Source organism: Hemicordylus capensis, chromosome 16, assembly GCF_027244095.1.
Source record: "Hemicordylus capensis ecotype Gifberg chromosome 16, rHemCap1.1.pri, whole genome shotgun sequence".
NCBI classification, from domain to species: Eukaryota; Metazoa; Chordata; class Lepidosauria; order Squamata; family Cordylidae; genus Hemicordylus; species Hemicordylus capensis.
Window position 1 is genome coordinate 11,912,710 of NC_069672.1, and position 13,675 is coordinate 11,926,384.

The 13,675-nt window shown below is 51.0% G+C and overlaps 2 protein-coding genes across 3 annotated transcripts in view; one reads left to right on the forward strand and one right to left on the reverse strand.

The window, feature by feature from the left end:
- Positions 1-34: 34 nt before the first annotated feature.
- On the reverse strand, positions 35-12,470 carry LOC128338644 (taste receptor type 1 member 1-like). The gene is made up of 7 exons (XM_053281364.1): positions 12,376-12,470; positions 10,652-10,836; positions 9,313-9,508; positions 7,528-7,840; positions 5,135-5,905; positions 3,314-3,620; positions 35-963 (listed from the first exon to the last, which is right to left on the reverse strand). Exons 1-7 carry the CDS (start codon positions 12,468-12,470, stop codon positions 35-37), a joined length of 2,796 nt encoding a protein of 931 aa, XP_053137339.1.
- Positions 7,759-13,675, forward strand: part of INTS11 (integrator complex subunit 11) — a 44,797-nt gene continuing 38,880 nt past the window's right edge. Inside the window, exons 1-2 of one of the 2 annotated variants that reach the window (XM_053281469.1) lie at positions 7,759-7,883; positions 9,453-9,539. The gene's annotated coding sequence lies outside the window, so the exon portion shown is untranslated. Of the gene's footprint in view, positions 7,884-9,452; positions 9,540-13,675 lie in introns of those variants that run through there. The other variant, XM_053281471.1, reaches the window with a different exon arrangement.

Here is a 13,675-nt window from a genome sequence, read left to right on the forward strand (position 1 = left end):
TGCTGGAATCACAGTGTCAGGTTTCGTAACCAATTTAGGACCTGGGCTCTGCAGTGTCTGGCTTGGGTTCCGCGGAAGGCTTCTGTGGCAGGCTGCTGAAGTGGGTGTCCGTATTCATGTGGGGCGCAAAGAGCATGATATAGCACACCGGATAGTAGAAGAACCCAAAAGTGGCGAAGATGCTGGCCAGGCCTGCAAAGACTTGGAAGAGGGCCACAAACTTCCCTTGGGAGGTGGAGTAGGTGGGTACGAACAGTGTCCAGATGATGAGGACTAGAACCATGGCGAAGCTGATGGACTTGGTGGCCTTGTTCTCCTTTTTCGAGTCGGGTCCGGTATAAGCACAGACGCAGCAGACGGCGGTGATCAAAATGTCGTAGGCGAGGAGCAGGCCGAAGCCGGGGAACTGGCTGTCCTGACATTGCAACAGGATGGTCCTTGCCAGTTCCGTGTTCTCCTCCAAGGAAGGAGGGTTCCAGAGGAACCACAAGAGGCAGAGGAGACCTTGAACGGCCGTGTTGAGAAGGACGGAGAGGGCCGTCAGGTTGTTCCTCAGCCAGGGCCTCGGCAAGGCCCGGTCCAATCCGGAGCTCTGGATCACCTTGGCGAGCACCGTGGCCAAGGTGACGGTGAAGCTGAGGAAGAAGAAGGGCTGGCGGAGCTGGCAGATGTCCAGGGTGGGCTTGATGACGAAGAAGAAGAAGCTGGTGCAGAGCGAGGCCGAGGAGAGGGTGATGAGGAGGGTGGGGGTGCCGCCGATGTAGCGCATGGCCGGGGTGTGGCGGTGCTTGGCCAGGATGCCAGTGACGATGGCCATCTGTGTCAAGGCCAGTATGGTCAAGGCCACCATGATGACGGCGAGGAGATCGGACACCTCTAGGTACTCGACGACTCTGTCCTGGCAGGTGGTACTCAGCGGGAGAGACCACTGATGCTTCGGGCATGGCTTGCAGTCGTTTGGGCCTAGGGAGACAAGGAGTTGGTTATCGCACCCTCCCGCATTTCAGCCAATCAAGCTTTTTTTTTTTCTTTAGCCACCCCACGAAAGGATTTTACTCGAAGGCGGGCTGGTTAAAACAATAACGCCAAAAAGCACGGGACGCTAAAAAACCTGCGATGGACTCTGATGAATTCGGAACAATTGGAGCAAGTACTTGCCACGTGCTTTCATGGCGGATTCGAAGAACTTGACGACTTTTCACGGGACGTGGGGCCTGGTGTCGGCAAAAATGAAAAATGGCATAGAACCCCCAAAGGATCCCAGGATAAACCTGGGATAGAACCCCATAAACCATAATGAACGGCCGAATAAATATGACACGTAAACATGTCATTGAACAGAAGAACAGCTCTGCTGGATCAGGCCCGAGGCCTATCTAGTCCAGCATCCTGTTTCCTAAAGTGGCCCACCAGATGCCTCTGGGAAGCCGACAGGCAAGAGCTGAGGGCAATACCCCCTCTCCTGCTGTTGCTCCCCTGCAAGTGGGATTTAGAGGCATCTTGCCTCTGAGGCTGGAGTTGGCCCACAGCCATCGGACTAGTAGCCCTTGATAGACTTTTCCTTCATGAATCTGTCTAAGCTCCTTTTAAAGCCATCCAAACTAGTGGCCACTGCCATATCTTGTGGCAGAGAATTCCACAGATCAATTCTGCGCTGTGTGAAAAAGTCCTTCCTTTTGTCGGTCCTAAAATTCCCAGCCTTCAGTTTCATGGAGAGTTTCAGTTTCAGTTTCCCTTGTTCTAGTGTGGAGAGAGAGGGAGGAAAATTTCTCCCTGTCCACCCTCTCCACTTAATGCTTCATTATATATGCCTCGATCATGTCTCCTCTGAGTGGCCTCTTTTCCAAACCAGACAGCCACAGATGCTGTAGCCTAGCTTCATAAGGAAGGTGCTCCAGGCCCCCGATCATCTGGGTTGCCCTCTTCTGCACCTTTCCCCATTCTCTAATAACTGTACGGAATAAGGACACACTCCTAAGGTTGCTGTTCTACCCTCCAGGCAGGCTCAGAACATGGTGGCTGAATTCAGAGGTCTTTCAAAACTCAGCCATCCTCTGACCGGTGCCGGGACAACGTGTTCTAGGAGCTGTCCTTGGTGCTGAGGACGTCACTTGCCTTGCCTTGATTTCCCCCCAGGATGTGCTTGTGACCAGTGTTCCTGGTAAGAGGGATTTCCCGAAGCTGTTGACTGCAACTCCCAGCATCCTCAGTGGCAATGGGCTTTGGCTGGGGATTGTGGGAGTTGTAGTCGACATCTGGAAATCCCTGTTACAGGGAAGACTGGTGGTGACTCGGAGCTTGATCCTGAGAAGAGCTGATCTTGTGGTGGCCAGAATGCCCCAGATGCTAAATAGCGGTAATGGTCTGACTTGACTCCTGATGGGAACACCCGTCCGCTCCTGTCCCAGAGTAATCAGTATCTCCTGATTCACTCCCAGCTCCTGATTAAGTCTCCCCAGTTCTCCCGCTGCTATCTAAGACTCTTCCGGCAGACTCCACTGCTACTCCCCGCGGCGTCTCCCCCAATTAAAACCCCGCTTTTTTGCAGTGGGGCTGGCCAGTTCTCAGGTCAATTGCGGAACAGACACATTATCCAGCTCTAGGTGTTCATAGGACAGGTCTCTGCCCCGGGGGGCCTGCAATCTAGATTTTTTGACAGGAAGGAGATAATGGGGAAAGGGGAAGGGCTGGATGCCGAAGGTTTGGGATCTTACTGTTTTTGTCCTGGAAGTACCCGGCGGGGCAGTCTTCACACTGATAGCAACAGTTGTGTTCTCCGCGTAGCCATCTCTTCTGCCCCGGCTTGCACTCCTGAGTGCATCTCGATATGGGGACCTTTTCGGAAATAAGATGACAGGATGCGTTCCCAATTTTGAGGGGCTGGAGGTCTCCCCAGACACCCTCCAGAGCCCCCCTCCCCTCTGATAGATCCCCCCGCCCACCGGAGGATGAGTCCGGGCAGTAAGGAGGCAGTGTGGTGTAGTGGTGCGAGGGTCAGACTAGGTCTGGGGAGCCCTGGCTTCAAATCTAGATCTCCAGGGGACCTTGGGAGGTCCTCTAGTCTACCCCCCGCTCAGGGCAGGAAGCTGCTGCAGCTTCCTGAGCAGGTAGCCACCCAGCCACTGTTGGAACACCTCCAGTGAAGAAGAGCCCAGAGCTGCATGAGGCAGGCTGTTCCACTGTCTAGCTCATCCCTCTTTTCTTTCCTGTTCCTTTCCCTCTCTCCCAACCTCTCTCTCTCTCTCTCTCTTTCTGTTCATTCCCAATTTCCCTTCCATCTTCCTTCCTTCCTGCTAGATCAGCAGTGCTCAACCTTGGTCCCCCAGCGGTTGTCGGACCACAAATCCCATCCTTTCCCCCTTGACCAGTTGGAAATGAAGCGTAGAATAGACCTGGGTGCTCAGATTGCCGTCTTCCGTTCTCCAGCGGATCTTTGACTCGTTGACGCTGAGGGTGTCCCGCCTGGCGTTGTAGCTCCCGATGGAAACAAACTCATGGCCGCTGTGGGGTGCCCATTCCCAGAGAACCAGGTCGTAACCCGTCGGCGCATCTCCCCACTTGCTGAAAAAGACCTGCTGGTCGCCGATGGTGAAATTCACGCGGCTGACCTCTGTCACCAGCTGAGAGACCAAAGGAAACCCCAGGTCGCTGATTGGAGATTAAATATTTTAGGGGCAGGGGGCGGAAGATTCAGAGGGGGTCTTGGCCTTCCCACATATTTGTTTTGTGTGTGTTGCAAGTTCCACTTAAGAATATATCCTCACTCCAGGTGAGAAGGGCCTTCTCTGTGGCGGCCCCGATATCATGGCTGCCCCTACCAAGAGAGATCTATACAGCCCTCCCCCTAGATTAACTTTTTGAAATTAAGGAACAGATTGTTTTGATTTTGGCTGCCCTATGGAAAACGAACTGCCTGAAATTGTGAATTGTGCCCTTTGCTAAGCAGGGTCTACCCTGGTTTGCATTTGAATGGGAGACAACATGTGTGAGCGCTGCAAGATATTCCCCTTAGGGGATGGGGCTGCTCTGGAAAGAGCATCTGAGGTTCCAAGTTCCCTCCTTGGCAGCATCTCCACGATAAGGCTGAGAGAGACTTCTACCTGTAACCTTGGAGAAGTTGCTGCCAGTCTGGGAAGACAATACTGAGTTAGATAAACCAATGGTCTGACTCCGTATGTGGTAGCTTTCTAGCTTCCTGTGGCATCTTTTTAAAAGGCACTTTTAAAAAGGCACTGAAGACACATTTATTCACCCTGGCTTTTAATTGGATTCATAGTTTTAAATTTTTCAATAAAGTAAAAGTAAAGTGTGCCGTCGAGTCGGTGTCAACTCCTGGTGACCGCAGAGCCCTGTGGTTGTCTTTGGTAGAATACAGGAGGGGTTGACCATTGCCTCCTCCCGTGCAGTATGAGATGATGCCTTTCAGCGTCTTCCTAGATCGCTGCTGTCTGATATAGTACCAGCAGGGATTTGAACCGGCAACCTTCTGCTTGTTAGTCAAGCATTTCCCCGCTGCGCCATTAGGTGGCTATGACCATTGATACTGGGTTTTAAATGTTTTTAATGTTTTAAATGATTTTAATTGGGAAATGATTTGATGCTTTAAATGATTTTTAGGGTAGACGGCCCAGAGACTCAAGATTTTGGGTGGTATAGAAACACTTTAAATAAATACATAAATAGATAAATCTCTGGTCATTTGTAAGTGGACCAGAAAATACGGAGATGCAATGAGGATGGAACTCAGTGGCAAATTTCATCTTTGCATGCACGAGGTTCCAAGTTCAACCCCTGACATCTCCAGGAAAGACTGGGAAAGACCCCTATATGAAACTCCGAAGCGCTACTACCAGTCAGAGTAGACAATTCTGAGCTAGACGGACAAAGGGTCTGACTCAGGATGAAACATTTTCCTATGTAGCTATGAGCAGTGTTCCCTGTAACAGGGCTTCCCAGATGTCAATGACTACAACTCCCGTTATCTCCCGCGAAAGACCATTGCAGCTGGGGATGATGGGAGTTGTAGTCAGCCCCACCTGGGAATCGCTGTTGCAGGAAACGCTGCCTACGAGCCAAAAGAGAAGCAACCCGGGTGGGGGGCGCGGGGTGACCCTCTGTTTCTCCTCCCTCTCACCTGCCAAGGATAGACGTCTCGGTTCGTATCGCACGTCCGGTTCGTCACGTTGCACCGGAGCAGGCTGTGGAGCGCGTGGGCGATAGCGTAGACGGCTTTGTAGGTGTTGAACGCCGTGCGGAACCTGGGGTAAGCGAGGGTCGTGGCAAAGTCGGCGATGGTCAGGTTCCTACACTCCGGACACGGCTCGTTTTCTGTGTCGGTCATGGCACTGTTCAGATTTGGCCCAGGGTCCGCCAGAATCCGCCGGACATATTCCGGGAAGCCGGGCATGCCTCCGCCTTTCACCGCCATCCCGAGGATGGTGCCGATCTGGCCCAGGTTCCGGATGAGCGCGGTGGTGGGTGAAGTTGCCCAGCATTCGCTCGCGATCCACACCTTGCCCCGGACGCCTTGTTCTATCACCACGTTCAGCAGCTCTTCGGCCTTTCTCGGCTGGGCAAAGACGACCGTGGCATTGATCAGCGACTTTTTCAGCTGTCTGACAATCGTGTTCAGATCGTTCCGGCGTGCCTTGTCGTCCAAACGGCTCGGAAGGATGGCCTCGTACGCCACGCACATATCCTTGGTGAGGGCGAGCTGGATGAAAACCTCCAGAGCCTGACGCCCGTATTTGTCGTCGGTGGCCAAGGCGGCTACCCAGTTCCATCCGAATTTGATCAGGAGATGGACCATGGCTTGGGCTTGGGTTTTGTCGCTGGGGACGGTTCGGAAAAAGGACGGGTAGATTTGGCGGTCGCTCAGGTTGGCGCTGGAGCTGGCGAAGCTGATCTGGAGGAAGATGAGAGGCATGAATGTCCTTCGCGCTTATACCCGAGGTGGCCAAATTTGCAGATGGCACCAAACCAGGGCGGTGGCACCAAAAACTGTGTGTGAGGAGCTCCAAAAGGGTTGCTCCAAACTGGCAGAGTGGGCAACGAAATGGCAAACGAGGTTCAACGGAAGTCGATGAATCAGAGTCCGATCTTTATCATCGGATTAAACCCATCACCATGCGTTCAGTCGTACCCATCTGAAACTATCAATCTGATACATACATTTGGAATGAAAGCAACCTACATCAGATAAATACTTAATTTACTGAACTATCACCCCCTGCTATCACGGGAGAAGCCTTTCCAATTTCTTGACGCAGCTGGAAGCCAATGTAAAGTGAGGCACGTCAGGATTTTAAAACACACCCAACCACTTTGCATATCCGCTGATGGGTGTCTGCTCAGCTGTCAGTGACTGATCGGGAAAGAAACTTGGGGTTGTGGTGGACCACGCGTTGAAAGTGTCGACTCGGTGTGCGGCAGCTGTGAAAAAGGCCAATTCCATGCCTGGGCTTATTAGGAAGGGGACTGAAAATAAAACTACTGATTGTATAAAGCCTTTATAGAAATTGAGGAACCGGCCACATCTGGAGTACTGTATACAGTTCTGATCACCTTATCTTAAGGAGGACATTGTAGACCTGGGAAAGGTGCAGAAGAGGGCAACCAAGATGATCAGGGGCCTGGAGCACCTTCCTTGTGAGGCAAGGCTACAGTATGTGGGGCTATTTAGTTTAGGAAAAGAGGTGACTAAGGGGAGACATGAGAAAGGTTTATAAAATTCTGCATGGTGTGGGAGAGTGGATAGGGAGAGGTTTTTCTCCTTTTCTCACAATACTAGAACCAGGCGTCCTCCCGTGAAATCGATGGCCAGGAAATTTAGGACCAACAAAAAAGGAGTACTTTTTTCACACAGTGCATAATTCATCTATGGAACTCTCTGCCACAGGATGTAGTGTTGGCCACCAACTTGGATGACTTTAAGCAGGTCTTAAATCTATGGAGGACTGGTCTATCGGTGGCTACTCATCCTGACGGCTATAGGCTACCTATAGGTTCAGAGGCAGGAGGCCTCCGAATTCCAGTTGCAGGGGAGCAACCGGAAAGAGGGGGCACGCCTTCACCTCTTGCCTGTGGGCTTCCCAGTGGCATCTGGTGGGCCACTGTGGGAAACAGGGTGCTGGACTGGTGCTTGGGCCTGTTCCAGCTGGGATCTTCTCAGGTTCATGTAGCGCAATCCCTGGCAGCATCTCCGAGTAGCGAAAGACCTTGGCCTGAAACTCTGGAGAGCTGCTGCCAGTCAGTGTTGACAGCAGTGAGCTTGATGGAACTGTGTGGTATTGTTGGCCATCTAGAGGCCCTTCTGCTCTTGCTGGCCTACACCTCCCCTCTGGCTGGGAATGATGGGAGTTGTAGTCCAAGCAAGAGAACTTCAGGCTGGCCATTTCCCGTCCCATGACCTGACTTGGTTGAAGGAAACTTCTCACATCCTTTCTCTGTGGGGGGGGGGGGAGCAAAGCACCGATTCGTCGGTTCGACTCCTGTCCCGGAATGTTCCGGAAGCACTGTCCTCCGTACCATCCGTACCTCGGGGATGGAAAGGAAATTCAAGATCTGGGCAACCACCACCGTCACGTCGGAATCGGCGGGACCCACGACGGCCACCACCCGTGGCTTGTAGCTGGTGTAATTGCACTGGGCTTTGACGCCGTTGCCGCCGGCGGTCTCGGACAGGAAGGAGATGGCCGGCTTGGTGGCCACGAGCACGTTGTTGCAGGTGTCGTGGATTTCGTAGCCGAGCGTGACCCCCGGCAACAGAGTTGTGGAGTTGTTGATTTCGGCGATGGCGAATCTCATGGCTAGATGTCTCTGGTAGCCCAGAATGTAGAAGCTAGCGAGAGAGCAGAAGTGGTTGTGGCCGTTTCAATGTCCAGGTACAGAACGGAGGCGGAATGTATATTTTTCTTATTACTTTCTTTTTATGTATGTATTTATTGAGGACATTTCTGTACCCGCCCAAACTCACATTACTGGTCGATTTACAACAAATATAACATAAACTGAAGACAGATGCTTTAATCATGCCTGCTTTCCCTTTCCCCGTCAAAACCAACAGAGGGGATTTCCAGTGAGCCAGAAGTACCCTATTTATCCAAATAGAAGATGACTCTGCATTTAAAACGACCCACCAGTTTCTAACATCAAAGAACATTGCGGGGGGGGGGAGCTAGTTTTGGGTTCGGGTAAATTCTAAAGCATAAAATGCAATATATAAAAAAGGGGAAATGTATTGGTTCTGCCCCCCCCCCATTTTTGATGTAGCATTTTCTGGCTTTTGCATTTTGGGCAAAACTGTATTGCATTTTATGGCCTACAATAAATATTGTCTTTTATGGCCCAGAATGAATATTATATTTTATGGCATAGGATCAATTCTGTATTTTATGGCCCAGAGTAAATGAATTTTAGAACAGTGCAAAATCTTGTTAAACCAATGTAAGAGCAGCAGTAGCATTAAAGAAATCATAGTTTCAGCGATCTAATAAAATTATGCTTCAAAGGTCTGGTGGGGAAGGAAGGTTTTAGTGCGTATTTTAATAACAGCAGAGGGAGAACGCCTGCTATAGTTCTGTTATTTTTCCTTCGTTTGCCCAAATCTCAGACTGTGGTTGCAATCATATGCTCACCTCCCTGGGAGAAACCCTGGGATTTACCTCTGAGTAAATGTGTAGAACTGAGCTGTAAGGTTCTTACGTTGAATGAAAAATTGAGTCTTTGGTGACATGTAGAAGGAACTATCTATCTGTCCGGCAAGACACTGTTTGAATCCTGTTGGAAATCTGTGTCTTGTTTCTAAACTGTGGCAAACCGTTTTGGCTAGATGTTGTAAATGTTTGTGTTTGTCTTGTAAATGTTTGTGTTGTCTGTCGTCTACTTTTTGAAACCACATTTTTCTCAACAAGAGAGAGGGGATCCCGGGGAATGGCAGAATTTCATTCAGTAGCCTGGAAACAGACATGATTAGGGATCTGCGCGGAACCGGTTCGGAGGTCCTTGCCTCCAAACCGGTTCGAAGAACTGGCGGTTCTGCCGGTTCAAAGGTGGCAGGGGTCTCCCTTTAAGAGCTGGGGAGGGTGCGCTTAACCTGAATCGGAACTAATTCTCCTGTGGACACATCCATTCATCCCAGAAACAAAACCTTAGACACCCAGTGCAGAACTGGGGCCCGCCAGCTGTGGTTGGACTACAACTCCCATCATCCCCATGTCAAGAGGGACGATGGGAGTTGTAGTCCAACGAAAGAGGGAGGCAGCTCTGACTTGTACTGTATCGCTGGATTTATGGAAGTTGGCCGCTGCTCACCTTTCGCATGTCGGCATCCTTGGCTCCCCTCCGTGGGGTGAGTATTTCACCTCGGAGTGGAACGCAAACATTCCACCAATCACAAAGTTTCCTGGGGCGCTAAACTGGACTGCCAGAGAGTTCCTTTTTGTCTCGTGCAGGCCTAGAGGAAGGGTGAAGGCTAGGAACCCAAGGAGGGCGCTTGAAGCCATTTTGCCTGCGCAGGGAAAGAGACGGAGAGAACCAAGGTAAAATTTACTATTCATTCATTCATTCATTCATTCATTCACTGCAATAATATGCCACCTTTCTGCTAACCAGCTTCCCGACCTGTGGCACTCCAGATTCTTGCTGAACTACAACTCCCATCATCCCCAGAATTGCAATTGATTGTGGGGGGGGGGGTTATGGGAGTTGTAGTTGAGCAATATCGGGAGTACCACAGGTTGGGAACCCCTGTATGAAGGTATCCAAGGGGATGCACAATTTGGAAATGCTAAAGCTGCCTCCAGGGGTGTAGCTAGGAGAACGTAGGCCCATCTCCGCCCCACGGAGTGGGGGACATAATGACAAAAATAGGGAGGGTTGGAGCTGGGGGCCCGGGCTTCTTTGAACCCATCTGCTCAATTATAACGACCCCCTGGCCGTCACTAATTAGAAATGAGACCACAGCGGCTTCTCCAAGGTTGCAGGCAGGAATCTCTCTCAGCCCTCTCTTGGAGATGCTGCCAGGGAGGGAACTTGGAACCCGAAGATGCTCTTCCCTCCACCCCTTGAGAGGAATCTCTGATAGTGCTGACATGTGGTCTCCCATTCAAATGCAAACCAGGGTGGGCCCTGCTTAGCTAGGGGGACAAGTCATGCTTGCGCCCTCAAGACCAGCTCTCCTCTCCTCTACCCAACGCCTCGCGGACTGGCAGTTGAGAAGCACGGCTTTCAATGGTCTAGAGCCTTTCATGGCTCAAGACCAGTGTACCTGGTGGCGATTCTTCTGACGGGCCCGTGGTCAGTGTTCGGTCCGCCCCTCTCGCAAGTGGAAATCCAGAACAGCTTGTCTAAGACGGCGCAGGGAGTTGACAGCAGACGCAAGATCCGGACTGAGGACTCTCTGCTTCAGAGCTCGGATCCTTGGCCTTTAAAGTCAACCAGTTTTAGAGCGAATCTGCTATTTTTCACTTGGCCGGAGAGCATCGGAACGGCTCGGCAAAGAAACCGAGATGCCAGGGAGTTGAACCTAGGACTTCCTGCATGCCAAACTATACCGCTGACGTATGACCACTTTTTTTAAAAAAAATAAAATCCGTGGTTAGTGTCTAGGTGGTCCGAAACCCGCCGCTTAGGGGTCCCTTCCCTTCCATACCTCTGGTTTCTCCGTCGCCGTGCTTGCAGCTGTGATGCCTCTCATTTATTCTGCCGCTAGACATCCCACGACCTTCTCGGCCACGGCGGATGGGGCCGTCTGGAGGAGACGCCCGGCGGGGAAAAGCTTTAAAGCCCAGAGATCTCCCCTTCCCCAACCAGCCCCTCGTTGCTGGATTTGAATAGCTGTCCGTGGAAAGGGAGACGGGGTGATGGATGGCGTCCTGTGGCCGCCGCCCTTTGGCGGGGAAAGGCGGGCGGGGACGAGAAAGCCAAATGGTGAGCAAAGGGATTTCCATACCCGGCTGGGAAGGCCAGCTGCAGGGGTTGCACCTGGCGGCTTCGCGGCCCAGACCCCAAACTCATGTTCTTTGCCCCCCATGACCCGACAGGAGAAGAGATGACCTGGCGGCAGAGAGCAGCAATTGCCCCCTTTGCTAAGCAGGGCCCAGCTTGGCTTGCATTTGGATGGGGGGCTACCTTGGGAACATAGGAAGCTGCCATATACTGAGTCAGACCCTTGGTGCATCTAGCTCAGTATTGTCTACACTGACTGGCAGCAGCTTCTGCAAGGTGGCAGGCAGGAGTCTCTCTCAGCCCTATCTTGGAGATGCTGCCAGCGAGGGAACTGGGAACCTAGATGCTCTTCCCAGAGCGGCTCCATCCCCTCAGGGGACTATCTTACAGTGCCCACTTGTAATCTCCCATTCAAATGCAAACCAGGGCAAACTCTGCTTAGCAAAGAGGACGATTCATACTTGCTATCACAAGACCAACTCTCCTCCCTTAGGAACATAGGAAGCTGCCATATACTGAGTCAGACCATTGGTCTATCGAGCTCAGTATTGTCTACACAGACTGGCAGCAGCTTCTCCAAAGTAGCAGGCAGGAATCTCTCTCAGCCCTATCTTGGAGAAGCCAGGGAGGGAGTTTGAAACCTTCTGCTCTTCCCAGAGCGGCTCCATCCCCTGAGGGGAATCTCTTACAGTGCTCACACTTCTAGTCTCCCATTCATATGCAACCAGAGTGGACCCTGCTTAGCTAAGGGGACAAATCATGCTTGCCACCACAAAACCAGCTCTCCTCTACATTGTTCTACACCCATGTTCTTCTAGTAAATCTATGGAACTCCTTGCCACAAGGTGTGCTGGATGGCTTTCAAAAGGGGCTTAGAAAATTTCATGGAGGACAGGTCTATCAATGGCTACTGGTCTGGTGTCTGTGGGCCACCTCCATCCTCAGAGGCAAGATGCCTCTGAATCCCAGTTGCAGGGGAGCAACAGCAAGAGAGAGGGCATGCCTTCATCACTTGCCTATGGGTTAACAGGATTGATCTTTGGCAATGGCATCATCTCAGGAAGGCCTGGGAACGACCCTGGTCTGAAACCCTGGAAAATTGCTGCCAGGCAGTGTTGGCAATAGTGAGACATGTGGCCCAAAGGTCTGACTCCGTTTGGCAGCTTCATATGTTCCTCTGCTCCTAATGCTGGGGAACGTCTTCCTTCCGCATATGTGGCACTAAACTTTGTGCCAGAGGGCAAACCAGGAATTTTGTACAGCAATGCGACCTCCTTGCGCATGCGCAGCTTTGCTGAACATGCGCAGCGTTCATCTGGACGTCGGCCACTATCTCCCAAACCCGATCTCACCACGCTTGATGGTGGGGCTGTTTGCTCCCCTTCCCCCTTAAAAAGTGGCACACATTTCAAAGCATGATTATCTCACCTTTGGGTCTGCTTGGGCTGTTGTCTTTGTGAAATGTTGGACGTGGTGTAATTTGGAGATTCCTGGTCCCCTTGGCTGATCTTTTGCATGGCCATCGAGGCTCTTAACCGTGATTTGGGTTTGATTTGAAAAGAACTTCTTTGCATGCGGGCAATTTCCATTTCTCTCCTGGTTTCCATATCCTTTGCAAAAACCGTGCCGACGAAGCTGGGGAAATTCAAATCTCTCTGAAAAATATCCCCCTTGTAACTTTGAACCTGCCTTTAGTTGCGAATGTGTCTCATTTCAGCCCCAACGTTTGGCAAATAGTGGTGCCAAAATGGTTGGAGATTCTCCTACCCGGCCAGAAAAAAGTGATAACTCTTAAAGAAACAGAATGGCTGTTTTCAAAATCTTCCCCACAACATTGTTCTTTTCCCCCCAAGGAGCTCAGGGGTGCTTGTCAATCTTACTCTTTACAACTATCTTGCTAGGTAGGGTGGGCTTGGAGGCCCTCTGAGGGCTAGCGTTAATGGGCAAAAATTATTATTATTATTATTATTATTATTATTATTATTATTATTATTATTATTATTATTATTAATTCGATTTCTAGACCGCCCTTCCAAAAATGGCTCAGGGCGGTTTACAAAGAGAGATAACAAATAAATAAGATGGCTCCCTGTCCCCAAAGGGCTCACATTCTAAAAAGAAACATAAGACAGACACCAGCAACAGTCACTGGAGGTCCTGTGCTGGGGGTGGATAGGGCCAGTTACTCTCCCCCTGCTCAATAAAGAGAATCACCACGGTAAAAGGTGCCTCTTTGCCCTATCCATCCCCAACGCAGCATCCCTGCCGTGGCTGTTGTTGGTGGCTGCCTTACGTTTCTTTTTAGATGGTGAGCCCCTCGGGGACAGGGATCCATCTTATTTATTTCTTATTTCTCTGTGTGAACCGCCCTGAGCCATTTTGGAAGGGCCATATAGAAATCGAATACATGCATAAATAAATAAAATCCCTGACAGCATCTCCAAGACAGGGCTGTGAGAGACTCCTGCCTGCAACCTTGGAGAAGTCGCTGCCAATCTGTGAAGACAATACTGAGCTCGATGGACCAAGGCTCTGGCTCGGTTTGGCAGCTCTATATCTTCCAGGATTATCTGTAGCTCAGTTGCTGCCAGTCAGTTTCAGCAAAACAGAGCTAGCTAGACCGGGGCTCTGACTTGGTTTGGCAGCGCTATATTTCCCAGGATTATCTGTAGCTCAGTTGCTGCCAGTCTGTGTAGGTAATACTGAGCTAGATGGACTGAGGCTCTGA